This window comes from Rosa rugosa, chromosome 1, assembly GCF_958449725.1.
Source record: "Rosa rugosa chromosome 1, drRosRugo1.1, whole genome shotgun sequence".
Lineage (NCBI taxonomy): Eukaryota > Viridiplantae > Streptophyta > Magnoliopsida > Rosales > Rosaceae > Rosa > Rosa rugosa.
The window spans coordinates 9,949,741-9,975,205 of record NC_084820.1 but is presented as its reverse complement, the minus strand read 5'-3'; the positions used below and the strand labels follow the sequence as shown (position 1 = coordinate 9,975,205).

Here is a 25,465-nt window from a genome sequence, read left to right as displayed (position 1 = left end):
GACAACGAATATATGAAGCCACTATGCAATTGCGTAGTTTCTAATCGACATGCAATGTATTACATACGTTATTACGCCATATTTACTAAAGCCAGTACGTGCTCATTCCTCGTATCTACAAAACAGAAAGAGGAGCAAAGAAGAAGAAGAGAAAAATGTTGAAGGAAGTGAGTGAAGAAGGTTTAGAGGTTCACGAAGAGCAGCAGCGTGAGAAGGACTAGGTAGAGCCAGTGAGCCACCACAGGTTCCTCTCTTGGAGCTGGGAGAGCTTCAACGATGGTCGTTTTACAAAGCTGTGATAGCGGAGTTTGTCGCCACTCTTCTCTTCCTATATGTCACGGTTGCCACCATCATCGGACACAAGAAGGAAGCTGCTCAGTGTGACGGCGTTGGTGTTCTTGGCATTGTCTGGGCCTTCGGTGGCATGATCTTCATCCTGGTTTACTCCATCGCTGGAATCTCAGGTATCGAATAAATTTATGAGAATGTCTGACATGTCATATTGTTAAAGTATTGTAACACACTAGATATTTGATAAGAGAACATTATTCTAGTATAGGCGGTCACATCAACCCTGCGGTGACTTTCGGGCTGTTGGTTGCGAGGAGGGTGTCACGCTCCGAACAGTGGCTTACATTGTTGCACAATGCTTAGGAGGCATATGCGGCGTAGGGTTAGTGAAAGCTTTGATGAAGCATTACTACCTCACGCGCGCATGGAGGTGGTGCCAACTCGGTTGCTCCTGATTATTCCAAAGGCGCTGCTTTGGGAGCTGAAATAGTTGGCACTTTTCTTCTGGTCTACACAGATGCTAAGAGAAGCGCACGTGACTCCCATGTGCCTGTGAGTAATGCCTTTACTTTCTGAACCATGACTTCCAGAAACAGAAAAGTATATGGATCTAAGTACCTAACATATTGCTTGGTTCAGGTATTGGTTCCATTACCAATAGGGTTTGCTGTGTTTATGGTTCACCTGGCCACCATACCTATTACTGGGACTGGGATCAACCCTGCTAGGAGTTTTGCTGCTGCTGTAATCTACAACAATGACAAAGTCTGGGACGACCAGGTATACATGCGATTATTCTTTTTTTCTTTTTTTCTTTTTTTTTTTGGAATAAACATGCGATTATTCTTAACTAAACTAAATCTTATTACGAGAGAATCGCTCTAGTGTTTAAACAACCCATTTCCATGGAAATCTGATGAGTTTCAATGGCGGTATGCAGTGGATATTCTGGGTCGGACCATTCATTGGAGCTCTGATAGCAGCAGCTTATAACCAGTACGTACTGAGGGCATCAGCTAGTAAAGCCTTCAGATCGTTCCACAACAATACCACCAACTAAAGAGAAGACTATATGTTGTTCTGCAGATGTTATTTCTTTGTGCATTTCTTTGTCCAAATATAAGACTATACTAGATATCTAGATATTAGTTGTATGAGCCTAAGAGGGTAACCGTGTATACAAGCCTCAGACACATGATAAGGGCATTACTATGAGCATGAGGAGCATTGCACACACCAGATCTCATGCTCATGATCATAAGTTTCAAGTGAGTAAACATGCTTCTCCCATGATTCGAGCACTTTCAATACAAATAATACGAGTTTAATTCCCGACCAAATGTGATAAAACTATCGTAGTCTTCTATCTTTGTATGGTAAGGTGCATTATTATAAATAAGCATTCCAATGAATGCATCTGAAGGGCAATGGTCACTGATAACTAAACTTTCCATGCTATTTCATCTTTTCTGAATAGACAAGACTACAAAGTCAAAGAACCCGCCGCAAGAAACTGGCATTACTAAAAGAGTCATTCCTTGAGTTACAGTTACATATGACTGATATGAGAAAACAGAGGAAAGAAGTGATTACAATTACAATGGCAAAAGTATGACAGGGCAAGGAATGAACTCAGCAAGCAGGTTTGCATCCACATGCTTGGAATGAATAGCTTCCATGCTTATGACAACTAAATCCAGATTCAGGTCATCAGCAACCTCACCGATGATGGCTGTTGGCTTGTTGACCCCTTCCCCAAGTCGCTCTAACAGCTTAAATTCTTGGAATCCACCTATCATTTAATCATATGAAGGGTTAAAGAAAACAGTTCCAAACACACAATCACTGAGTAGATAAATTCTCTTACAAGAATGATGCAGTAATCAAACTTGACCACCACTTATTCTTGTATGCAGTTAAATTTGTCCACTCCTATACAATTAAGTGAATTAACTTACAACACAATAGAACATATCATAGTCCTTTTATAAGAGGCCATGATTTATAGATGCTCTTCTTCTACAGTCAATAGTTTGGTGATACAATAAATGCATTAGCAGTGCAACTTTGACCAAATTATGCTGCTGCAACCCCTTTTTATTTGTACTTGAACAAATTCAAGCATCATATTTTGGCTAAAGGTGGACCATCTCTAAAAATACTTTATGGCCATTTTTACCCAAAACTACACATTCAACAACAGAGTTATCAACCAGAAGCCTTTTTATCAATTTTTTTTTTAGGGCAATGGCGCTACGCTTTCATTGACAGTGTACTTTGTGCAAGTTTTCATTGACTTTGAACACGAATATCAAGTTACCATGAGCAAAAAAGTAGAAAAAATGCATCATATTACAACACAATTGCCTAGAGACTGTTTGTGTATGCTTATGTGTCAAATTCACATTATCAACAACAAAAACCTTCATATCAAAGTTCAAAAACAAACCTTCAGAGAGATGCCAGCGGATAGTCGAAAGTTGCGTTTCATGCTCGGGAATCGACTCCTTCTGCTTCTCATCAATAACTGCAAACAAAGCAAAGTCCTATATTCCTAGACACATTGCAGAATGAAAATGGGTCTATCTAGTGCTTCATTTCCACAACATATAAAGAACAATGGTACTAGCATAGAGAGTCAAGTAAATCATACCCACAACAGTAAGGTCAGCCCCATACTTGTTTGCCAAAGCAGCAGCAGTAGCTATTGCCTAGTCAAAATTCCATCTTTAATCACAAAATCAAAGCATTGAAAATTAACTACGTAAAAAGTGAAAACTGAGAGTATTACCTGTCTTGTTCCTTCAGAGAGATAGGGATTGCGATCGGTGATCGGCAAAAGCACATGCTTGAACTGAGTGAAGGCCTCCGCGGCCAAACTGGCCGGAGACTCCTGCGGCTCGGCCTGAGCCGACGGAGCATGAAAGTGATTGACTTTACGTCCGGTTCCGGAACAGATTGAAACGCTTCGAGGTTTGGAAACGGAGGAGAAGAAGAGTGAAGAGTGAGACTCAGAAGGTTTCAGGATCGAAGTCTTCGGATGCTTCGAGGCTTCGATGGGAACGGCGACCGAGTAGTGAGCAAGCGCCATTGGAGAATCGGCGAGCTTCCGAGTTCACTCAGTGAAGTAGAAGATTGGGGGTGTGGTTCCAGAAAGCGCAATGGGAAAATGAATTGAAAAATTTACTATATTGGATAAACTTTATTGGGCCTTTCAGATTGAGCCCATTGGGCTTTTGTCGGCCCATATTTGAAAAATGTCTTTGGAACTTTTTTACCGGAAACAGATTTTGCAGCGGCGGGAAGAAGAAGAGCAAAGGCGGTCGGATATGGAATTGGAAGGCGGTGAATCGGAGATGACGACAGTATCACGTCATCATTTCGGAGATGACTCGGACCGACCGGACTTCTCTATATCCATAATCGAGGTCTGATTTTCCACTAAAAATCCAAGTAAAGGAGAAAGCTTTTTGTTTTTTGAAGCCAAGAATATATGGAAATTATTGATCTTTGTTGTGAATTTTGATTTTAGAATATGAAAGAAGACTATGGGCTGTTCGTGTGGCCTTGCAGTATAGTCCTGGCGGAGTATGTTTGGCAGCAAAGACTGCGTTTTGCCGGAGCTAGTGTGGTTGAGGTAAATGAGTTCTTACTGTGCTGTTCTTTATTCGGGTTAATATCTTATTCTTGTTAAATACTGGGTTTGGTCTCAGCTTGGTGCTGGAACTTCCTTGCCTGGTTTGGTTGCCGCCAAAGTGGGCGCTGACGTCACTCTTACTGATGAATCCAATAGGTTGGAGGTATTGCTTTTTCAATCAAGCTTTACTGTTTTTAGGTTCTTTTACGATGTGTAGTTAGTTTGATGAAGGATCTTCATTTTTCATACTAGTTGTGTTTTTATAGTCTAGTAACTTGCATAGGCCTTGTTGTTTTTTGTATCTGCAGGTGCTGAGCAACATGAAAAGTGTTATTGAACTTAACAAACTTCAATGCAATGTAAGCTATTATGCCATAACTCGACCGGCTTAGTCAAGAGTTGTAAAATTTCAAATTTGTAAGCTTCATTGTGTCTCTCTCCGTAAGAGGTCTGGTTCTGTTTTCCAGGTAGTAGGATTGACATGGGGAGTTTGGGATGCATCTATATTCAGTTTACACCCGAAAATTATTCTTGGGGCTGATGTATTGTATGATGCTAAAGGTATGCTTATTATCTTTATCTTGTTGATTTTCTTTGGCTTCTGTATAATTTAAGTTGAGCTGAAATGTGGATTTTTATTTGTGTTGTTAAGCCTTTGATGACCTCTTTGCCACTGTGGCATATCTGCTCCAGAATTCTCCTGGTTCGGTCTTCATAACAACGTACCATAATCGAAGGTATTTTGACCTTCTTTGGGTTTTAATGTTGTTTAAAGTCTGAAGTCTGAATATGTTCCTCTGAAGACACTTCTTGTGATAATCTGCAGTGGGCATCATCTTATCGAATTCTTGATGGTCAAATGGGGATTGAAGTGTGTGAAGCTTCTGGATGCGTTTTCATTTATGCCATCCAGCAAGGCATCTGGGCTAAGTGGAAACCTTCAATTGGCGGAGATTGTTCTGGACAGTGAACATCGCTGAGATAATGGTTTTTAGGGTTTTGGTTATTTATGGTAATGCCACCACTCTGACTTGCATTCACGCTTTACAGTTGAAATTCTGCTGCAGCAAGTTAAGTAGTCCATTTGACTGTAATGAACAGCATGTGACCATCTTTGTTAAGTGCATCACTTGTTGAACTAAATTCGGTTGACTCACACAGAGTTAATCCATTCATGGAAATCTGCTTCATGTTCTATAAAAGAAAATTTTGTTGCCCTTCAAGCCAACTTTGTATTTATAAAATGTTCTTGTTGTACTAAAATTATTTCAACAATATTGAAACCACATAACCACTGCAGACATACACTTTCTTTTCACACTCTCTCTCAAATTAAGAAAGGTAATTATAGAGAACCAGCCTATTTGATGGATTTCCCACCTCTTCTGACTTGAACATGACTACCAATAAGCTAGGAGGCCTTTAATTAATTTACTACTCTGCAGTCTTTCCTGACCTCTTGTCCACCTGTAATGCTACTCATCTTAATCATAGAATTCACAAAAGCATCCAAGAAAGCTTGCTGTGAGCTAGCAAACGTGGTAACCAAATTTTTAGTCTTTGGAAAATCAAGCAGAGCTTGGTCTGAAGAAAACAAGCTCTTCCCTTGGAGGATCAACTTGAAGTATGTATTATCAAAAGTTGTTGCAGAAGGATCCATTGTGGCACCGGCATTTTTCGGCCTATTCTTGATGGGACATGTATTCTTCAAGCTTGCTGCAAAGGATGAGTGCAGCGTAGGATCGACGTCGTGTGTGGCATTGAAGTTGTGGATTCTGTTTTGGAAAGATGAGCAGTGGGAGAACCCTAGAGTGTGCCCTCCTGCAGATATGTCAAAAGTTACTCTTCACTTCCTAGAGGAATGAGAAATATGAAATATAAATAACTGCAGTTGGATTGTTGAGGTTGGTTTACCTGAAAGTGCCACCAGGTCGTTCAAGGACAGGCCTCTTTGAGAGAAGCTCTGTTGGAGTTGAGAAATGTTGAAGGTTGGTGCTGGTAATTGTCTGGTTTCAGTTGCCACTGATGTTCTTCCATCTTTTCTTCCTTTTGGCACATTCCAGCTTGGACCTCCAGACTGTAAGATCAATTTTACAATCAGAAAAAGGGCAAGAAATTGAACTTCTTTTCGAGGTTATTTTCTTTTACTTATTATGAGGATAAATAGTAATATCTTATTGTTTTATAATCGTCTAGGTTTGCTAGCTTACTTGCACAACAGCATCTCTTGCTGCTAGAGCCAAGATATCAGCGCATGAGACCACACCAGGACATGAAGCCTCCACTTGTTTCTTTGCATTGTCAATGACATAAAATGCATGCAGAGAAATATTTGGTGGCCCATCTTTCTCTGCTTTGTTGTTTCCTTTGGAATTTAACAACACAGATGCATCACAACCCTGAAAACAAAAGGAAGAGTGTGAGTTAATTTAATTTAATATTTAAAATGTGAAAGCTAATCTTTGCAGGAAATATATGCATACCCTTATGAAGCAATCATGGAAATGCATCCGGAGTAGTGCAGCAGGGACAGTTTTATCGTTAGCTGTCGCCTTCTTGACAGCATCGGAGACGAGAAGCTCAACATTAGGACAGCTTTTGTCATAATAGTTCGAGCTCAGCGCATTGATCCCTGGAGAAAATACTGAAAGGATGAGGATTGAGCTCAAGAACACAAGGTTAAAAGCCATTCTTAAGTCTCTAACTTTGATTAAGTGTGGGAAATAATGTTGGATTAGAGGAGCATTTATAGATAGGGAGAGTGTTGCTGCTGACTAAATTATTAAGTTTTGAATATTATTGTGGCCCCAAATAATGAATTAGTTAAGAAAGATGTTATGTAGTAATAATGAAGGCATCTTCATCATTCATAAAAAGACAACTAAGATCACATATGTGTTGCAACTTTTAAAACCCTTTTAGATGTTGTGGAACATGATACATTAACTTTTCTTATAGAGTAATGTTCTGGATCGCTCTAGGGCTGGGTAATTGCTCATGAATTTCAAGTTAGTAATCATTGAATGTTTCGCATGTCTCCTGTAATTGTTTCTTGCTAGGCCATGTTCCTGAATATTAATGATGGTTTTGATACAGTAGAAAAAAAAGAGAAGATTCTGCACTGAAAACACTTGGACATTCCAAATCCAACAATTACAACAACTATTCCCTCTCTAAAATTCAATAAGAAACCTTTTTGCATGGTATGTGGCTGGTACTCCTATTTCAATTCCTTTCCTTGCTCTCAAAGGTTATGACTGCACCAAATTGCGCTTGCTTTCATTTTCCTAAACTTCCCTAAGCTTATTTCACTCTTATCTGTAACAACCAGTAAACCTTTAGGTTTTACTCTTTTTTGAAAAAAAGAAAAGAAAACAGGAACAAAATCCAATTATTATGCTGTTTCAGCCTGAAATTGAGCCCACAGCAACTGAGGAAAATCAAAGCGGAATTTCAAGTGGTTAAGGTTGAGCCATCAAAATTTGTTATTTTTGTTAGCCAATTAGCTTGTTTTCAAAGTTATCATGAGCTTTAGTAGTTATAGTGGGTGATGGTTTCCTGAACGGTGCTTGTCAATTGAAATCATAATTGTGCATGAATATTTATTTCATTTTTCAATTTTGATTTTGAATCGATTCACAAAAATTCTTTCATTTTTCATGAGCCTTTCCAGTTTGAGACACAATTAACCAACTTCATCTACTTATCCCAACCACCATGTTTCCAAATCTTTCTTTTTCATGAAATATAATTAAAATAATTTAGGTAAATAGTGGATCACTTAGCTGACCTAACCACAATTGTAAATAAATAACCATAGACTAATATATCCATAATAAGCTTTCATAAGCAAGCAGCATAATATAGTTTAGTGACTTAATCAAAGTCTTGCATGAATTGGACTGCAGCATTTTGAGGTTATTCTCTTCAAGTATTGGATTAAAAGTACAGGGTATCAGGGTTGAGGTCAGTAGAATCCCACCGACTTTTCCAAAACCTAATCAAATTATTATACCATACAAATTAGTTAGGCTCGATCATCTGGTTTGATTGATTTACAATTTTAGTGATCGCATTATTCTGTGATAACAGTAATATTAAGTGAACCGTCATTGTTCAACTTTTCTATTACTTTATATTAAGTGAACCGTCATTGTTCAACTTTTCTGCTATTCAACTTTTCATATGAAATATTGGAAGAAACTAATAATTTTTCTCAAAATGTCTAATTATATTATTTTTATATATCATTCACTCTTTAACTTTCAGTGTAACAGTTGACATGACTTGAATTCACACATGCAGCAGGAGACTTTGTATCATTGAATTGGAAATCAATGATGTTTTTTGTTTTTAACTAATCAATGATGTTTGATCAATGTGTACAATTGAATTGGATCTAATTATTCTAAAATTATGCTCTGTACGCAAATTTCGTTAATTAAAGTATTAAACCAACATCTTCCCCATCTTTAATGCGATCTAACGAATGAAAGAGTGGCATTGTCCAAACAAAATAAAAGAGTGGCCATGCCATGTAAACTAATGTAGATCCTTAGGGTAAACAAAGCATTACCTTGAATAGCTACAATTTTCAATTCAAAAGGTTCTAAAAGCGAGAAAGTAAACAAGGTAGAGAATTATAGTTTCTGTCGCGTGATATTGTCTAAAACTTACCAACTTTCACATTAAGATATGATATTTATTTTAATTTTTTTTTGAGATTTTTAATAATGAATTGTGCACTTGTATATATTAAAATTTTAAAGATCTTCTATATTTTACAGTGAGAATGTTCATTATTCAACGTGTTTTTTCATGTGTAATCCATGCACATTGCATGACATATGGACAACCAATTTACAGAGAGAAACTAATTAGTAAACGAAACTAAACAAGCGATTGACAACTCCGGCAAGCAAGGCAAATAGGCAATGAGCCCGAAATATGGCGTGATTGGAATGGAATTGCGGTACACTATTTATATGCAATAAGAGCATCTTTAGCAATGCTAGCCATTTTTGAGTCAAATTTTAGTTAAAGTAGCTAAAAAGTCATTTTAGCTAACCACTTTAGAATTACGTCTGCATCAATGCTCTTTATTTTAGCTAGTTTTGAATTTATATTATTTTTTAAATGAAGATTAAATAGTTTAAATGTATTTATAAATTACATAAAATAACTTAAAAGGAATGTTTTAAATTATAGAGAGCCTCATCTCCCTCTCTATATTTAGGAGCGAGATAGCTAAAAGTTATAATAGAGAGCCACTTAGGAGTCTGGTGCAGCTACTAAAATAGATAAAAAGCTAAACATGCTCTCCAAAATAGCTAAGGAGCCAAAATAGAGAGTCTGCTAAAGATGCTCTAACAAGAGCGAATCAACTCCAAGCTCATCCAGGCATGCATGGGCAAATGTGGGTGTTGATTGATGTCATACCACTTCTGTGGGAATACGAGTCATATATGCATGCATTGTGTGAAGTACATATACCTTTAGCATGAATGAGTAACCATGACAAACAAATTCAATTTCTTTATGCTATTTAAGAGGTGAATAAAGATCCAAGATCCACAATCGCTGCATTGTTCTACTTTTCTCTATTTCTTTTTGTTGGTAATTATCGATAGGATTTCATATAGGAAATTGGAAGAAATTAATAATTTTTTTAAAATCTTATGAATTAATTAAACTTTGAGTGGGTTTTATTCAAAGTTTTCAAACCTTCACATTTAGCATGTGAACCTCCTCTCCACAATTTTGCCATTAAACTCTCAATTTTGCCCTATACATTTCTTCGTTTCTTAGCCTCTCTCTTGGAGCGATGACACGGATCACCACTACTATCAACAATCATCTAATCTGAGTAGAAAAGAATACTTCAATTCAGGGTTAATTCGATAATTCTATTCATCCCACAATGAAGGTATATATATAAGTACAAAGGAGTAGTCTAACTCTAATAGGAAACAAACTTTCCATAATTACAGGATATCCTAATTAAATAAAATCCTAATTACATACAGATTTACAGCGATTCTACACTCCCCCTCAAGTTGGTGCATAGATGTCTATCATGCCCAACTTGTCAACCGAGCTGTCAAATACCTTCCTGGACACTCCTTTAGTAAGAACATCAACTAATTGCTCCTTTAAGTTTACAAATGGAAAGCGAATAAACTTTCTGTCAAGATTTTCTTTAATAAAATGACGGTCAACCTCCACATGCTTTGTTCTATCATGCTGAACTGGATTATGTGCAATCTCAATGGCAGCTGTATTATCACAATGCAAATCCATAGACTTTTTAAGCTTGTAACCCAGGTCTTTCAAGACATTACGAATCCACAACATTTCACATACTCCATGTGCCATACCTAGGAACTCAGCTTCTGCACTTGATCTGGCAACGACTTTCTGCTTTTTGCTACGCCAAGTGACAAGGTTCCCTCCAACAAAAGTGAAGTACCCATATGTAGAACGTCTGTCAGTTTTATCACTAGCCCAACTTCAAATCCTATAGCAAATTGAAATTGTGCATTGAGGCTTCACCGCTCACTCTGAGTTCATCCCCGCCGCCGTCGCCAATGACTTGACCACAACAACCTCCACCACCGCACAACAACATCATCCTCCGCTGCTTCTCGATTGGGTTTGGGGATAAGGACTGCTTCTTCCTCCACCGCTAGCGAAATCGTGGGGGCTCAAGGCCACATTCTAAGGGCCACCGGTCGGAAGGACAGCCACAACAAGGTTTGCACCACCAAAGGCCCCAGGGATCGCAGCATCAGGCTCGTCGCCCACAACGCCATTCAATTCTACGACATGCAGGACCGGCTTGGATATGACCAGCCTAGCAAGGTCGTCGATTGGCTAATCAAGAAAGCCAAGGCCACAATCAACGAGCTCGACTAGCTGCCACCGTGGAACCCAAACTAAATTTATGTTCATACAACATTTTCTCCGACGATGCCGATATCCTCCGCACAGGACACGCAGAACGTGAGCCTCAATTTCTCGATGGTGGAGGCTCCGAGTCCTTTGTTTACTAATCGGCGAGGCACAATGGTGGGTAGCAGCGGAGTGGCGAAGCTGGTGAATAAGAACAGCTCGAATTTTCTGCAGGTGAGGATGGTGTGGAGGCCGAAGTTGTTAATCTTTGTCTGCCTAAAATTGCCTCTGATCGAAGTTGGGCTAGAGGCCGAAGTTGTCGGCTAAACCGATGAAGTTGCAGGTGAGGATGGTGTGGAGGTGGTGTTGCATGTCGGGAAGAAGGAGAGGATGGAGGGGTGTGATTGGAGCTGTGATTTGAGAGTGGAGGGCTGGCGGGGTCTGAGTTTCTGATCAATGGTGTATAAAAGGGGGTCGGAGGAGAGAACGAGAGTGGTGGTGGTCAAGTCATTGGTGGCGCCGGCGGGGATGAACTCAGAGTGAGCGGTGAAGCCTCAATCCACAATTTCAATTTGCTATAGGATTTGAAGTTGGGGGAACCAGAAACATCTGTGGTGCATGAAGGTGGATTGAGACGCAGCGGCGGTGTTTGATCGGCGGTGGGAATCGGACGAGCAAGATGATTTGAATCTTGATGATTCAAATCAGGGGAAGAAGAAACCAGAAAAGAAGAAGAAGAAAGAAAGAAAGAAAGAAAGAAAGAAGAATAAAGAAAAAAAATAAAGAAAAAAAAGAAAAGAAAAGAAAGAAAGAATTTGAGGGTAAATCGGTCATTTTGTCTTCATTAAGTGACTCACGTGCATTGCACGTGCAAAATTGGGAAAAATTCACCAACGGTGTCTGGACACTTAGGGACTTTCAGAATGATACCTGAACTTACAAAGTTATCAATGTGATACCTGGACTCATTTTTTCGTATCAATGTGATACCTACGGCCAATTTCCGTCACAGAGCCGTTAGGGAAATTGGTCATAGGTACGATGTTGATACGAAAAAATGAGTCCAGGTATCACATTGATAACTTTGTAAGTTCAGGTATCATTCTGAAAGTCCCCTAAGTGTCCAGACACCGTTGGTGAATTTTTCTCCAAAATTAATAATAGAACGAGGATTCCCTTCACAACCTCTCTCCCCCTGAAGGGAAGACTGAGAAGCTCCCCCTGAGTAATAAGACTCAGATTAACGAAAAGCAACATCAAGAGAGACATGTATAGTGCCAGTAAGAGGATCATAACATCGATAACCCTTCTGGAAGTCAGCATAACCAACAAATATACACTTACGGGCACGGGGATCAAGCTTGCTGCGTTGATGCTTGGGAATATGAACATAAGCAGTGCACCCAAACACCCGGGGCTCCAAATTAGGCATAGAAGGGATGGTCAAAAGTGTATGAAGCTTCTGATGAGGATTCTGAAACTCAATCATCCGTGAAGGAGTACGGTTGATAAGATATGCTGCTGATTTCACTGCTTCTCCCCAATAAGACCGAGGTACATTTATGCCAAACAAGGAAACACGAACAACTTCCATCAACTGCCTGTTATTTCGTTCTGCTAAACCATTTTGTTGAGGAGTATAAGAATTGGAGGTTTGATGACGAATTCCATGTGACTGGCAAAACTCAATCATAGGGCCATTCACAAACTCTCCACCATTGTCAGACTGAAATACTTTGATGGATTGTTGATACTGAGTTGCCACCATTTTGTGAAATTCGGTAAACATTCCAAATACATCACTCTTATTCTTCAGTAATGACACCCATGTCATGCGAGTGCAATCATCAATAAACGTTACAAAATACCGAGCTCCAGAAAGAAAAAGAATTTTCGCAGGACCCCAGACATCAGAGTGAATCTTCATAAAAGGAACAAGGCTTTTATTAAAACTTGGTGAATATGAAATACGGTGACCCTTGGCCAGTTCACAAATGTCACAGTGGAAATCCAAATCACTAACAACTGAAAACAAATAGGTTGCAGCTTCTTAAGATAACTAAAGGATAGATGACCTAAACGGCGATGCCATAACCATACAGCTAGCTTCCTTCGCATTCTCTACCCCGTTGATCTGATTAGCTTGTCCCAGAAGATGCTTATGTTTCTTTCCAGTCTCTGTCAGATCCAGATAGTATAATTTCCCCATTCTAAAACCATAACCAAGAATCCGTCGAGTTAGAATGTCTTGAAACACACAGAAAGTCGGATAGAAGGTCACAATACATGCAAGAGCTAAAATAATTTGACCAACAGACAGGAGATTATAAGCTAGTGATGGAACAACTAAGACAGATTCAAGGGTTAAGGTATCAGATAAAGCAATAGAACCTTCTCTGGTGACCGGAGTTGGAGTACCATCAGCAGTAGAGACAACGTTTTGAGGGGAACGTCTAAGTTTTGTCACAAGACTTGGGTCATTGGTCATATGGTCAGATGCACCTGTATCAATTATCCATGTACTATTAAAAGTAACCTTACCCTTCATACCTGATTGCGCTACATTAGCGGAGGCATTGTCTAGGTAAACTTCCTCTGTAGTAGCAATAGCGGCGTTGCCCAGATTCTTTCGCAGTTTCTTGGTGAAGTCCCACCAATCAGGGTAACCAATCACTTCATAGCACCGTTCCTTACTATGACCTAATTCCCCACAGATAATGCACATTTTGTTTGCATATGGATTTGCTTTACCTAGAGGACGGCGTGGAGAATGTCCTTAGAAGCCTGGAGGAGGACCCTGTTTGTGTTGAGCCATAATAGAAAATTCGATAGTTACCGAATGCTCCATAGCCTGTTTCTCTTATTGCACCATTGAGGAATTCAGGATTTTTGCGGGATTGGATTTTCTAGGGTTTCAAGATGGATATGAATGTTTTGGAAAAAAAAAAAAGTTTTTTTTCTTCTTCTTTTTCCGAAAAAAGATAGGGTGATGGTGGTTTGAAATTCAGGATGGTTTGATTTCAATGGTGGTGGTACGCAGCGGTTTGTGGTGTTCTTCGGATTCAGGATTCAAAGGATGCAGCGCAAGTTCAAAGGATTGAACCTGCTCTGATACCAAGTAGAAAAGAATACTTCAATTCAGGGTTAATTCGATAATTCTATTCATCCCACAATGAGGGTATATATACAAGTACAAAGGAGTAGTCTAATTCTAATAGGAAACAAACTTTCCATAATTACAGAATATCCTAATTAAATAAAATCTTAATTACATACAGATTTACAGCGATTCTACAATCTGATGATGTTTGGCTTTATATATTCAATGAAGAACAATTGATTTTATAATTGGATACGTCACTACAATAATTGGAATGAACTAAAATCGATCAGTGATGAAATTTTAATGCCAATTGTTGCTGTATAGGCTTATGTTGAAATTCTCTTTTTCTTAGTTGTTTATGTTGAATATCAATTGAACATATAGTTTTTTTTTGAATAAAGGGCTGGTGCGGCTGCCCTCAAGCCTTGATTAATGAAACTGTCGAATTGAGAAACGATCCGATTAGATTAATTTACATTGTAGGTGGTGAAAATGAAAAAAAGAAAAGAAAAAAAGAGAGAATGGTGAAGACATAAAAAAAAGAAGGAAACAATTGTGGAGGTATGAATTTAAGTCGGGCAGTTTGCTCGAGCTCCAACAAGATTCGGGTCGGACTCGGGCCAACCGATCTGTTGGGTTTGTATACTTTGGCCCAATTTGAAAACTAATAAGGCGAGGTAGAGCACCGGTTTCCTCCCGAACATTTTTCTCTCCCTGCTCGTCTACACAGAGCCCTAGCACAGTCGCAGTCTCACCATCTCACTCACTCACTTGGGTTTTAGGGTTTCAATTCGAGTAGAAGAAGAAGAAGAAGAAGAAGATGTCGCTGCGAGTGCTGAACCCTAATGCGGAGGTGCTGAACAAATCGGCGGCGCTGCACATGAACATCAACGCCGCCAAGGGGTTGCAGGATGTGCTCAAAACCAACCTCGGCCCCAAAGGCACCATCAAAATGCTCGTCGGTGGCTCTGGAGACATCAAGCTCACTAAAGACGGCAACACTCTCCTCAAAGAAATGCAGATTCAAAACCCCACAGCGATTATGATTGCCAGGACTGCAGTTGCTCAAGATGACATCAGCGGCGATGGCACCACCTCTACTGTTCTTTTCATCGGCGAGCTCATGAAACAATCCGAACGATACATTGATGAAGGTTCGCTTACCTATAACTCATCATTTTGTAATGAATCTCTTATGGACATAGAATTTACTATGTTATGCATATTAAGTCCTATTAGTTTGTTAAAATTTTACGAGTTGAAGTTTATATTAGGAGTCTGCTTGGTTGTATCGCCAGTTTTATTGTTCTTAAGATCTGGGAATGAGGTTGCTGTTTCAGTTTTCTGTTACTATGTGAGAAAAGCGGACATGTGTGCTTGGTAGACTGTTTTATAGCAAAAGAAAAAATGCTTGTGAAACTTGTTCATATCTTCTATGTTTCTTGTTTTCTGCCCTTTGATAATAATATTTTGTTTTGTTTTGTTTGTTTTAGGGATGCATCCACGTGTTCTGGTTGATGGTTTTGAGATTGCCAAAAGAGCAACACTTCAATTTATTGAGAAATTTAAAACTCCTGTTGTAATGGGGAGTGAGCCTGACAAAGAAATCCTGAAAATGGTAGCAAGGACAACTGTGCGAACAAAGGTATCTTGAATTATGCTTTTTTTTTTCTTTTTTTTTTTGGCAAAAGGGGAAAGGGGAGAGTGAGGTTTACTCGTAGGTTTGAGTCCTGCTCAGCAAAGGGAATCTATTCCTGTTATATATCATTCTAATATGAAAAATTCTTTTTTGCAGTTACATGAAGAATTGGCTGATCAATTGACTGACATAGTTGTAAATGCGGTGAGTAATTGTGGTTTGTGCAAGAAGGCTTGAAATAATGTTTATTCTACATGTTATTCTAATTTTTGAGTTAAGTGGCTTATGGAATCTAGTATTTATCGCAGACCTCTTGCATCTTCATTTGTTACAAACTACGGTTTCATTATTGACAGGTTCTTTGCATCCGCAAACCTGAGGAGGCAATTGATCTATTTATGGTGGAGATTATGCACATGCGCCATAAATTTGATGCAGACACACGTTTGGTATGTTAATATCTTACATACTACTCAACCTTTAAGATTCTCTTTTGATCTTTATCACTTGATGAATACCATTGGATGTTCCAGTGTTCTTTCTATTGTTTTTGTTTTTGTTTTTCATTCCAAGATTCAGTGATGGAATTAAAAATCATATTTCTGCAGGCTAGATCAACTTTTATTTTTGATTGCTGGGCTTGATGTATGCTTTGTCGGTGCTTTGTATATGGCATAGAAGTTTCTGTTGTTATTCTGCAGTTTCTCAGTTAGTTTATGTCTTATTCTAGGTTGAGGGTCTTGTCCTTGATCATGGTTCTAGGCATCCTGATATGAAGCGACGAGCAGAGAATTGTTACATCTTGACAGCCAATGTATCTCTGGAGTATGAGAAAAGGTAAATATGTAGAAATTTGGTTGAAAAGAAACCTGTGTAAATTTTGGTGTTAATAATATATCCAAATGTTTCTGAAATGGCGGAATCAGTTTTTATATATGGAGCTCTTTATACTTTCTTCACAAACAAGTTATTTGTGAGCAAAAACCATTGTCGTAAAAGTATTTTGTTTTGCATTGTGCTTGCATTATGGCTTTCACTTTTTATTCTTAAAGCTTGTGAACAAGATAGCAGTCCTTTGTGCAGCTAGCATCTTCTGTTCTCATAGTCATGCTTTCTGATCATGATGGAATTGATGGTTTTCTTCTCAGTGAAGTGAACGCTGGATTTTTCTATTCAAATGCGGAGCAGAGAGAAGCAATGATTTTAGCTGAAAGACGTCAGGTTGACGAGAGAGTTAGAAAGATTATTGAGCTGAAAAATAAGGTAGAGTGTTATAATTGATACTGCATTTAAATTGTTGATGCAGCATACTAGCATTTTTGCACATGCTGAAATGTTTCTTATACTTTGTGACTTGCAGGTTTGTTCTGGTAATGACAATAATTTTGTCGTTATCAATCAGAAGGGAATTGATCCCCCATCTCTGGACCTTCTGGCAAGGGCAGGGGTAAGCATGAATCATTGCTAAATTTCCCACGATTTTTATTCATTACCTTCTGTCAAATTTCTGAATTGGTTGTTTGACTAAAAAATGTATCACTTTGGTAAAGATCTGGGAGAGGCCTCCATAACTATTTCCATAAATACATTTTAAAAAAAGAAAGATTAATCTGGAAATTGCTGCTTTATGGTTCTATATCTCTTGTCTTGAGTGTATTACAAACAACTTGATTATTCTCTATTGCTTTAGTAAAATCTGTGCGCTTATATGTGAGGCGATACCACCAGGCATTTAAAGAATTTTCTGAATGTCAATGTGAATCTTAATCACAATATATGACATGATGAAACTTATATGAGAGTCGATACCACCAGGCATTTAAAGAATTTTCTAAATGTCAATGTGAATCTTAATCACAATATATGACATGATGAAAACCAAAAATGTTAGCTAGTTTTAGGAATACCCCATCAGAATACTGTTTATAAAGTCTGGTCATATTAGTTTTACGAATACAGCATAGCTGTACTGGTGTTTTGTTATGAACTAGCTATACGTTTGTACAGTGTTGTTCTTTTGTTCAACCTTTTTCTAACCCCTGATTTTGTAGATTATTGCTCTGAGAAGAGCGAAGAGGAGAAATATGGAACGGTTGGTTTTGGCTTGTGGAGGGGAGGCTGTGAACTCTGTAGATGATTTAACTCCGGATTGCCTTGGCTGGGCTGGACTTGTATATGAGCATGTCCTTGGTGAAGAGAAGTATACATTTGTCGAAAATGTGAAGAACCCTCATTCGTGCACAATCTTAATCAAAGGTATTCAGTCAGTACCTCCACGCAAATTGCAAAATTCTATATACAATTTTGTTCTCTATCCATGTGTCAATATATATCTTGCATCCCTGTCATGGTAATGCTTACATGTTACACATAATTTTATTGCCATTGGCAAGTCATGTGGTAGTTTAATCCTTATTTTCAATTTTAATGGTGCAGGGCCTAATGACCATACAATTGCCCAGATTAAGGATGCTGTTCGTGATGGTCTGAGGGCAGTAAAAAATACAATAGAAGATGAAGCTGTAATCTTGGTACGTTCTGCTGAATTAGAAAATCGTAGGATATTGAGATCATATTCTTTTCTTTTTCCTTTTTCTGTTGAATCATAATCTTCACTCCGTTTGTATACTAGGGGAGCAAATTATGCCTTCTGGTGTATATATTGGACTGTGACTTGTTATTCTTTCATTTGTGACTCAGGGTGCTGGAGCTTTTGAAGTTGCAGCCAGACAATATCTGATAAATGAAGTGAAGAAAACTGTTCAAGGGGTAATCAATTGTCTCCTTAAATTTCCTCGTAGGAAATTCTTTTAAGCGCTTCTATTTTCTATGTCTATCTCTTTTTCTCATGTTGGGAAATTTGGAACAGCGAGCTCAACTCGGTGTTGAGGCTTTTGCTGATGCTCTCCTTGTGGTGCCTAAGACACTTGCCGAGAATGCTGGCCTCGACACACAAGATGTGATCATTTCTCTTAAGGTATATACTTCTTGAATCTGGCCTTTTTTTTTTTTTTTGGGGGATTTGGCCATCCTTCTTGAGTTGATTGAAAAATAATCACGTCTGAGCTTTGTGGTGCCATGTCTATGCTTGTTCAGGGAGAGCATGAGCGGGGAAATGTTGTCGGACTAAATCAGCACACCGGGGAACCCATTGACCCAGAAATGGAGGGGATCTTCGACAACTACTCTGTTAAGCGGCAGATTATAAACTCAGGGTCAGATATAGCAACTCGTTACTTAACATTTTATCACCTATCAATATTTTGGGAAGATATTAATCTACTAACCTAGAAAAGGCGAATAATCATTATTGTTGCACTTCCTTCGGGGAAAAAAAAGAATTATGTAACTAACAGATGTTTGTGTTGCACTATGCAGGCCTGTGATTACGTCTCAATTGTTGTTGGTGGATGAAGTGATCCGTGCTGGGCGCAACATGAGGAAGCCGACTTAGCTTCAGATTGTCCTTTTGTTTTTTTTTTTTTTTTTGATCAAGTCCTTTTGTTTTTATAACTACATTGATGTAACTCTTAGAGTGCAGTTTTCTGGTGGAGGATTGTTATAGGGAAACTGAATTATGTATGAGAATTTTGTGTAGTATACCCTCTAGTTTGGCTGAAACGTTATGGTGTTCCGATTTTCCTACTGGGGTTTTCTTTCAATCAGATGGAGAATTTTAGACTTTGGTTGGACATCTGGTCTGGAATTTCAACTATCGTAGAAATGTTGAATTGTTATGGCATTGTGTCAAAAGAGTGGGTCTAATATTGATGTTACCTGCACTCTTTAAACAATCTGTTTCTCTTACTAGGACTTAAACAAAGGTGATGGAATTGGTAGGAACTACTTAAAGTCTCGTTTGGTTCATAGAATCGGAGTTTTGAAAAAGGAAAGTCAATTATTTCTTGTGTTTGGTATGCAAAAGGAAATGAAATATTTTCTTGAAGGACAAAAATATGGAAGAATGTGGCTCCTTCTATGGGCTCACGAGATTCATGTTTCCTCATTCTTATCTTATTACATTAATTACAAATTAAATTTACTTTTTAGATGACTTTTCTTATGTTACCATATACTAAAAAGGGAAGTTTGTGAGAAATTTAATTTCCTATCCTATGGGAAAATTTAACCTCAATGCATGTGTGACCCGCACTCTTAGATTTCGTTTGATTTGTGAAAAGAAAAGTAATTTCTTTATTTTTTTTTTTGTTCAAACGACTTAGATCTTTAGGACAATGTGAACTAATGTAGATCCTTAGGGTAAATTACGTATCACCTTGAATAGGTACAATTTTCAATTAAAAAATGTTCTAAAGGCAAGAAAGTAAACAACATATTAACGAGACTTATTGTTCAGTCATTAATTAATTAATCGTTGCGTGATATTGTCTCAAACTTAACTACTTTCACAGTAAAATATGACACTTTTCTAAAAAAAAATTTTAGTAATGTATTATGCACTTGTATATATTAAAGAATTAAAGTTCCTTTATATCTTGAAGTGAGAATGTTTGGCTCCAGTTTTGTTGCAGCTGGTCAACAGTCTCTTTTCTGCGCGGGCGTGCCAGCACCGTTCGGGTGTGGTCGTCGGGGGTGTCCCTTGACCTGACTTCTTTCGAGCGATTGTGGACGAGGAGAGCACCAACCTCGTCGCGGGATTCTTTGTGCCTCGTGTTAGCCAAATAGCCACCCTCAAGTATAAGGGGTACAAGTAATAGTATAGGGATTTAAGAAAGGTTGTCGAACCCACGAGGATTGGATTCCTTTCACTAGCTAGGGTGTTAACCTAAGGAGAGCTAGAATATGCAAATGTACAATCATAAACCTAAATTCACAAGAAAATCTAGGCTCATGGTGAGTATGTGCATTGTGGTGGTAGTGAAATTGTTTGTTGGATAGAGTGGTGAACCAAATTAAAATAAATGCTCAAATATAAACTAAACTAGTAAAATAATGGATGAAGTTAGGGGTTGGATTGTCTACCACTAACCTCCATTGCAAGTATTGAAGTTCAAATACAAGTGATGCTACTCTAATTTTCCAATTACCCTCTTTGCATCCGGATAAGACTACAAATGCTTAAACTTCTTTAATGTTATTAATTCCAACCGGATAAGTCTAGAATTAACTACCTAAGAACAATTCTATTACCGGTTAAGTCTCAATTCATTGTTCCTAGATGCATAAAGCTTTGAGTTTAGATAATTATGCAAGCAAACCAATCCTAGATCTAGGTGATTTTAACTCACAACCTTCACATGCACATAGAAGATGCTATCATGCTATCAATGCTCAAGGTTAACTACTCCCTAAACATTTTTTTATGAGATGACAAACACAACACATTCAAATTAGTTAAGTTTGAATAAATGCGTTCACTTCTTGAATTAGCATATGAAGATGAAAATCACAAATAATATCAAATGTAAATTAAAACAACAATTCATACAAGTTTGGCTAGGGCTTTCAACCCTAACCCCAACAAAGTAACTACTCACTCATAGTCATACAAATTGGCATCAAATCTATAAAGTAAATCAAGGTAAATTAAAGAGTTAAGGAAAGAATGAACAAGTTGAAGCTTGACAAATCAATGGCTAACTCCTTCTTTGTTTTCCTCCTTCAATGCTCCTTGAATCCTCCTTGATGGTGGAATGGATGGATGATAAGCTTCTTGATGGTGATGATAAATGGAATGGTGATGAAGATATGATGCTCCTTTGGCCAATTTTGAGTGGTAGTGATGGTAGTTGTGGGATATGGATATTATGTGTTTGGATTTTGGGAGATGGATATAGAGGTTTTATGAGGGGGATGAACAGAGAAAGAAGATGTAATGGGATGGAATGGTTGCTGTTGAGAGTGAGAAGAGAATGTGTTTATATAGGGAAGAAAAAGAAGAGTGAAATGATGAGTGAAATAAAAATAATGAAAGTGGAGTATGGAATTGGTTTGTAAAATATGGAAAAGATGGAGTAATGATGAAATGAAAGCAAAGCATGAAGGTGCAGAAATATGGAAGTGATGATGATATATTAAAGAGGATGGAGTAGAAAAATATATCGAAGGAAAAAGAGAAAAGCATCTAGCTTTCTTCATGTGGGTAGGAATATGTTGAGCTGTTTTTTTAGGTCACTTTCTGCCCCTTTATTCCTTCAATTATTTCTCCACCAAGACTCCATCATGGGCCTCCGATTTCTTCATATTAAATGTTCCTCTATGAGTGTAGATTATCCTGTTAGAATTTCAGAATTTTTGGAATAGTAGTTGGGCCGGAAACGCTACTAGACTCCTTACAGGTCCAGTTTTCCAGTTTTGCTTATGCAGAAAATTGGACTGATTGTTTGAAGGCCTTCCACTTCTATCTGGCTCTTGGACTCTTCATAAGAAATGTTTTTTAGGATGTCTAGAATAGATCTGGAGAGTTTCAGCTCATTTGGAGTTCATTTGGTCAGTCGTCCGCTCCTTCTTCCTTGTCTAGCTCACTTTCTCCTAGCCGGAGTAAGAAAATGTTCTAAGGTTGACTTTTTAGTGCATTTTCATTCTTCTCCATCATTTCCTAGCATGATAAGGAAAACATAATAAATATATATAAATAAACGCAAAGGTAAAGTAAAAGTACAAGATTAGGGAAATAATGAAATTGGATTAGTCAACATTAAATTTGGACTTTAGAACAAGTAATTTCCATGTTTTAGGTGACAAATATGTATATGAATTATGATCCAACACCTCGTGGTGAGGACTTTTGCTAAGCTTCTTCAAATATTGATGAGAATCCTATCTCCTTGTTCCCCGCGAAGCCTCACTGGCTTTTTCCTTTAAGGAATATCTGAGTAAGGAGAAATCTTCTCAAGAGAGATATGAGTGAGGAGAAATCTTCTCAAGGTCACACAATCGATACTCGACGTCGTAGATCGAGCAGAGCGAAAATCACTGGGAAGTGGGGAGAACTTGCTAAAACGTGACTTTAGCTTGGCTGGTTTGCGAGGGCGTTACCCTTGCTTGGTTGGTTCCGTAACCGTTGTGGTCGCGGTACTACAGTCGGCTCCCGAGGGGACTAGGACCGAAGTATGTTGACAGAGGGTTTGCTGACACTGATAGTCGGCTCCTGAGGAGACTGGGACTTGGAGTGTGGTCACCGGTAAAAGAAGGAGAGGGGTTGCTCCGGAGAGACTTGGATAATTGTAGAGATGTATTGATGAATTGTGTGTCTTGTTACTTCGTCGTAGCCTCTATATATAGAAGCCATAGTGGTTGGCCTTAAACAAATCATGATGGGTTAAGCACTTAAGCACTAATGGAATCATGGTGGTTTAAACACTTAAGCACTAATGAAATCATGGTGGTTTAAACACTTAAACACTAATGGAATCATGGTGGTTTAAACACTTAAGTACTAATGGAATCATGATGGTTTAAACACTTAAGCACTAATGGAATCATGATGGTTTAAACACTTAAGCACTAATGGAATCATGATAGGTTTTCCCTATTGGCCACCATGAAATGTAGTTGAATGCTTCCCTACGTGCATGCCATATTCCTTCATTGAATGGAGTATGAATATTTGCATGGGCATGTCTTTTTTTGCAGCTTGCATAATCTTTCATAATTCTGCAGGTAGGCTTTATTTAGCCTTTAAATAATATATTTCGAACTTGTCGACAATATATAGCTTGAGCCACTGATATTGGCCCGGATTTCTTCGAGTCGCCTTTGTCAGGAAAAATGTTAATTTTGGGTTCAAACAAGAATTTTCGTAATTCAACGTGTTTTTTCGTGTGTAATCCATGCACATCGCGTGACGCGAACAACCAATTTATAGTAGGGCTGTCGATGGATCATATTGGGCCAAGGTTTTTGTCGTGTCATAGGAGACAAACCCAAACCCAAACCCAATCTATTTAATAATCGTGTTGAAAATTTAAACTCATACCCAATTTATTTATTAAACGGGTTACATGTTTCCAACCCGCTTAACCCATCTAATAATTAGGCGTATCATGTTGGACAAAATGACTCGTTTAAAAGGGTTAGCATTGTGACGCATTTCACTAAAAAATGCATGAATTGATTAAATTCACTAAAACTCTACAAGACGAATAATATAAATTAGGATTAAATACTTGTTACTCCTCGTACTTTTCCCTGAAAAACAGTTTAGTCCCTCGCCTTTTAAATTAAACTGGATAGTCCTTATTCTTTGCAAATCTCATACAACAGGTCCAAAATAATCCGAAATGACTATTATGCCCCTCATGTCCTATTTTTATTATTATTTTAATTTTTTTCTCTATTTTTTTAATTTTTCTCCCCATTTTTTTTTTATATTTTCTCTCTCCCCTGACCTCTCGCTCCCTCTCTTTTCTTCCCTCTGCAACCACCGGAGAACACCTGCAACCTGATGGCCACCTCCCCATGATTCAACCCCTCCATCCCTAGCTCCAACGCCTTCATGGCCTCGCCGCGCAACTTGTCGTCGGTCTCTCTGACCCAGCCGAGCTCCTCCTCGACGACTTCGATGCCGGAGAGATCGTACTCGTTGTAGAGCGCCAAGATGGATCCGCCACCCCGACAACACCGCCACCCCGAACGCTAAGACCCAGGAAGCTATGTTGGCTTCGGAGCCCAGAAAAGCTCAAGAACATTATCAGTAGAACGCTGATAGGAGGTTTGGGATTTTGGATTTCAGAAGATTGAATGAGGAGCGAGGTTTGGGATTTGCTGATTTCGTATTTGAGATGAACTAGTTGGATGGTTTTCTGGGTTTTCGTCTTTTCGAATTGGGGAAGAAGTGAAGATAGAAGGTTTATGGTTTGCTGGGATTTCAGATGAATGAGATGATTGAATGAGGGTTTGCGGGGATTGGCCGATTTGGTATTTTAGATTAAATGAGGGTTCTCAATTTTTTTGGATTATTGAATGGGGGAAGAACGAAGAAGGGAAGAAGTCGAAGAACTGAAGAAGAACAAGATGGAGAGGCTAGGGTTTCGATTTTGGGTTTGGTGAGGTTGAAGCAGGCGTTCAGGGAGTGGGAGTGGGAGCGGGCGGCGTCGTGGTCGACGATGGGAGGGACGACGAAAAACTGGTGGGGGGAGTTGGTGAGCTTGATTTTGCAGAAGCAGGGAGAGGAGGTTTTGAGTTTTTCAAATTTGGGGATTTGGAGAGAGAGAGAGAGAGATTGCTGGCCACGAGGCTCGGGCCAGGGGAGGGTGATGGTGACGGTGGCGGGTCGATGGTGAGGAGGCCGTAGGTGGAGGAGGTGAGGGAGATAATGTGGGATCAGCCACTGCTAGCGCTGCTGGTGCTGAAGAGAGAGGGAGCGAGAGGTCAGGGGAGAGAGAGAAGGAGGGAGAGAGAAAATATAAAAAAAAAAAGGAGAAAAATTAAAAAAATAGAGAAAAAAATTAAAATAATAATAAAAATAGGAAATGAGGGGCATAATAGTCATTTTGGATTATTTTGGACCTGTTGTGTGAGATTTGCAAAGAATAAGGACTATCCAGTTTAATTTAAAAGGCGAGGGACTAAACTGTTTTTCAGGAAAAAGTACGAGGAGTAACAAGTATTTAATCCTATAAATTATTATATATAATTCATGAATAATTTAATCCAATAACGATGAAGGAAAATATTTCAAGTTGTACAATCCTAGGTTTGTGTATGCGGGTTATATATATATAATACGAGTTCACTTCATGTTGACGAATTGACCCGCGACCGACCCATTGATCCATTTATTAAAAGGGTCATGACTCATGACAAGTTGACCTGTGGCCGACCCGTTTTTTAATTGTACAGGTTTCGAGTCATGTTATCGAATTGTGTCCGAATTGTCAACCCTAATTTACAGGTATAAAACTAATTGGCGAATTGACCCGCGGTCGACCCATTTATTAAA

General features: G+C 38.6%; 4 protein-coding genes and 1 pseudogene across 5 annotated transcripts; 3 read left to right on the top strand and 2 right to left on the bottom strand.

Annotated features, from left to right (window-relative positions):
- Positions 1–155: 155 nt before the first annotated feature.
- LOC133716079 (aquaporin PIP2-7-like) lies at positions 156–1,658 on the top strand (annotated as a pseudogene).
- A 124-nt stretch (positions 1,659–1,782) lies between these two features.
- On the bottom strand, positions 1,783–3,470 carry LOC133716098 (uncharacterized). The gene is made up of 4 exons (XM_062142839.1): positions 3,083–3,470; positions 2,945–3,002; positions 2,741–2,818; positions 1,783–2,083 (listed from the first exon to the last, which is right to left on the bottom strand). Exons 1-4 carry the CDS (start codon positions 3,380–3,382, stop codon positions 1,887–1,889), a joined length of 633 nt encoding a protein of 210 aa, XP_061998823.1. The 5' UTR covers positions 3,383–3,470; the 3' UTR covers positions 1,783–1,886.
- Positions 3,435–4,984, top strand: LOC133716088 (uncharacterized). Its single transcript, XM_062142832.1, has 7 exons — positions 3,435–3,719; positions 3,824–3,928; positions 4,005–4,091; positions 4,237–4,287; positions 4,396–4,489; positions 4,581–4,665; positions 4,755–4,984. The coding sequence occupies exons 1-7, from the start codon at positions 3,549–3,551 to the stop codon at positions 4,906–4,908; spliced, it is 747 nt and encodes a 248-aa protein (XP_061998816.1). The 5' UTR covers positions 3,435–3,548; the 3' UTR covers positions 4,909–4,984.
- A 136-nt stretch (positions 4,985–5,120) lies between these two features.
- On the bottom strand, positions 5,121–6,652 carry LOC133716073 (peroxidase 64). The gene is made up of 4 exons (XM_062142817.1): positions 6,412–6,652; positions 6,139–6,327; positions 5,843–6,005; positions 5,121–5,749 (listed from the first exon to the last, which is right to left on the bottom strand). Exons 1-4 carry the CDS (start codon positions 6,616–6,618, stop codon positions 5,355–5,357), a joined length of 954 nt encoding a protein of 317 aa, XP_061998801.1. The 5' UTR covers positions 6,619–6,652; the 3' UTR covers positions 5,121–5,354.
- Positions 6,653–14,612: 7,960 nt separating this feature from the next.
- Positions 14,613–19,253, top strand: LOC133716057 (T-complex protein 1 subunit zeta 1). 2 transcript variants are annotated; one of them, XM_062142804.1, is made up of 14 exons: positions 14,613–15,076; positions 15,416–15,567; positions 15,718–15,765; positions 15,918–16,010; positions 16,292–16,398; positions 16,710–16,824; positions 16,922–17,008; positions 17,613–17,817; positions 17,998–18,092; positions 18,262–18,330; positions 18,431–18,538; positions 18,658–18,776; positions 18,940–19,038; positions 19,071–19,253. In XM_062142804.1, the coding sequence occupies exons 1-13, from the start codon at positions 14,743–14,745 to the stop codon at positions 19,013–19,015; spliced, it is 1,608 nt and encodes a 535-aa protein (XP_061998788.1). In that variant the 5' UTR covers positions 14,613–14,742; the 3' UTR covers positions 19,016–19,038; positions 19,071–19,253. The 2 variants fall into 2 exon arrangements, with proteins under 2 accessions (XP_061998788.1, XP_061998780.1); XM_062142796.1 differs by having other exon boundaries at positions 18,940–19,253.
- The last annotated feature ends 6,212 nt before the right edge of the window (positions 19,254–25,465 follow it).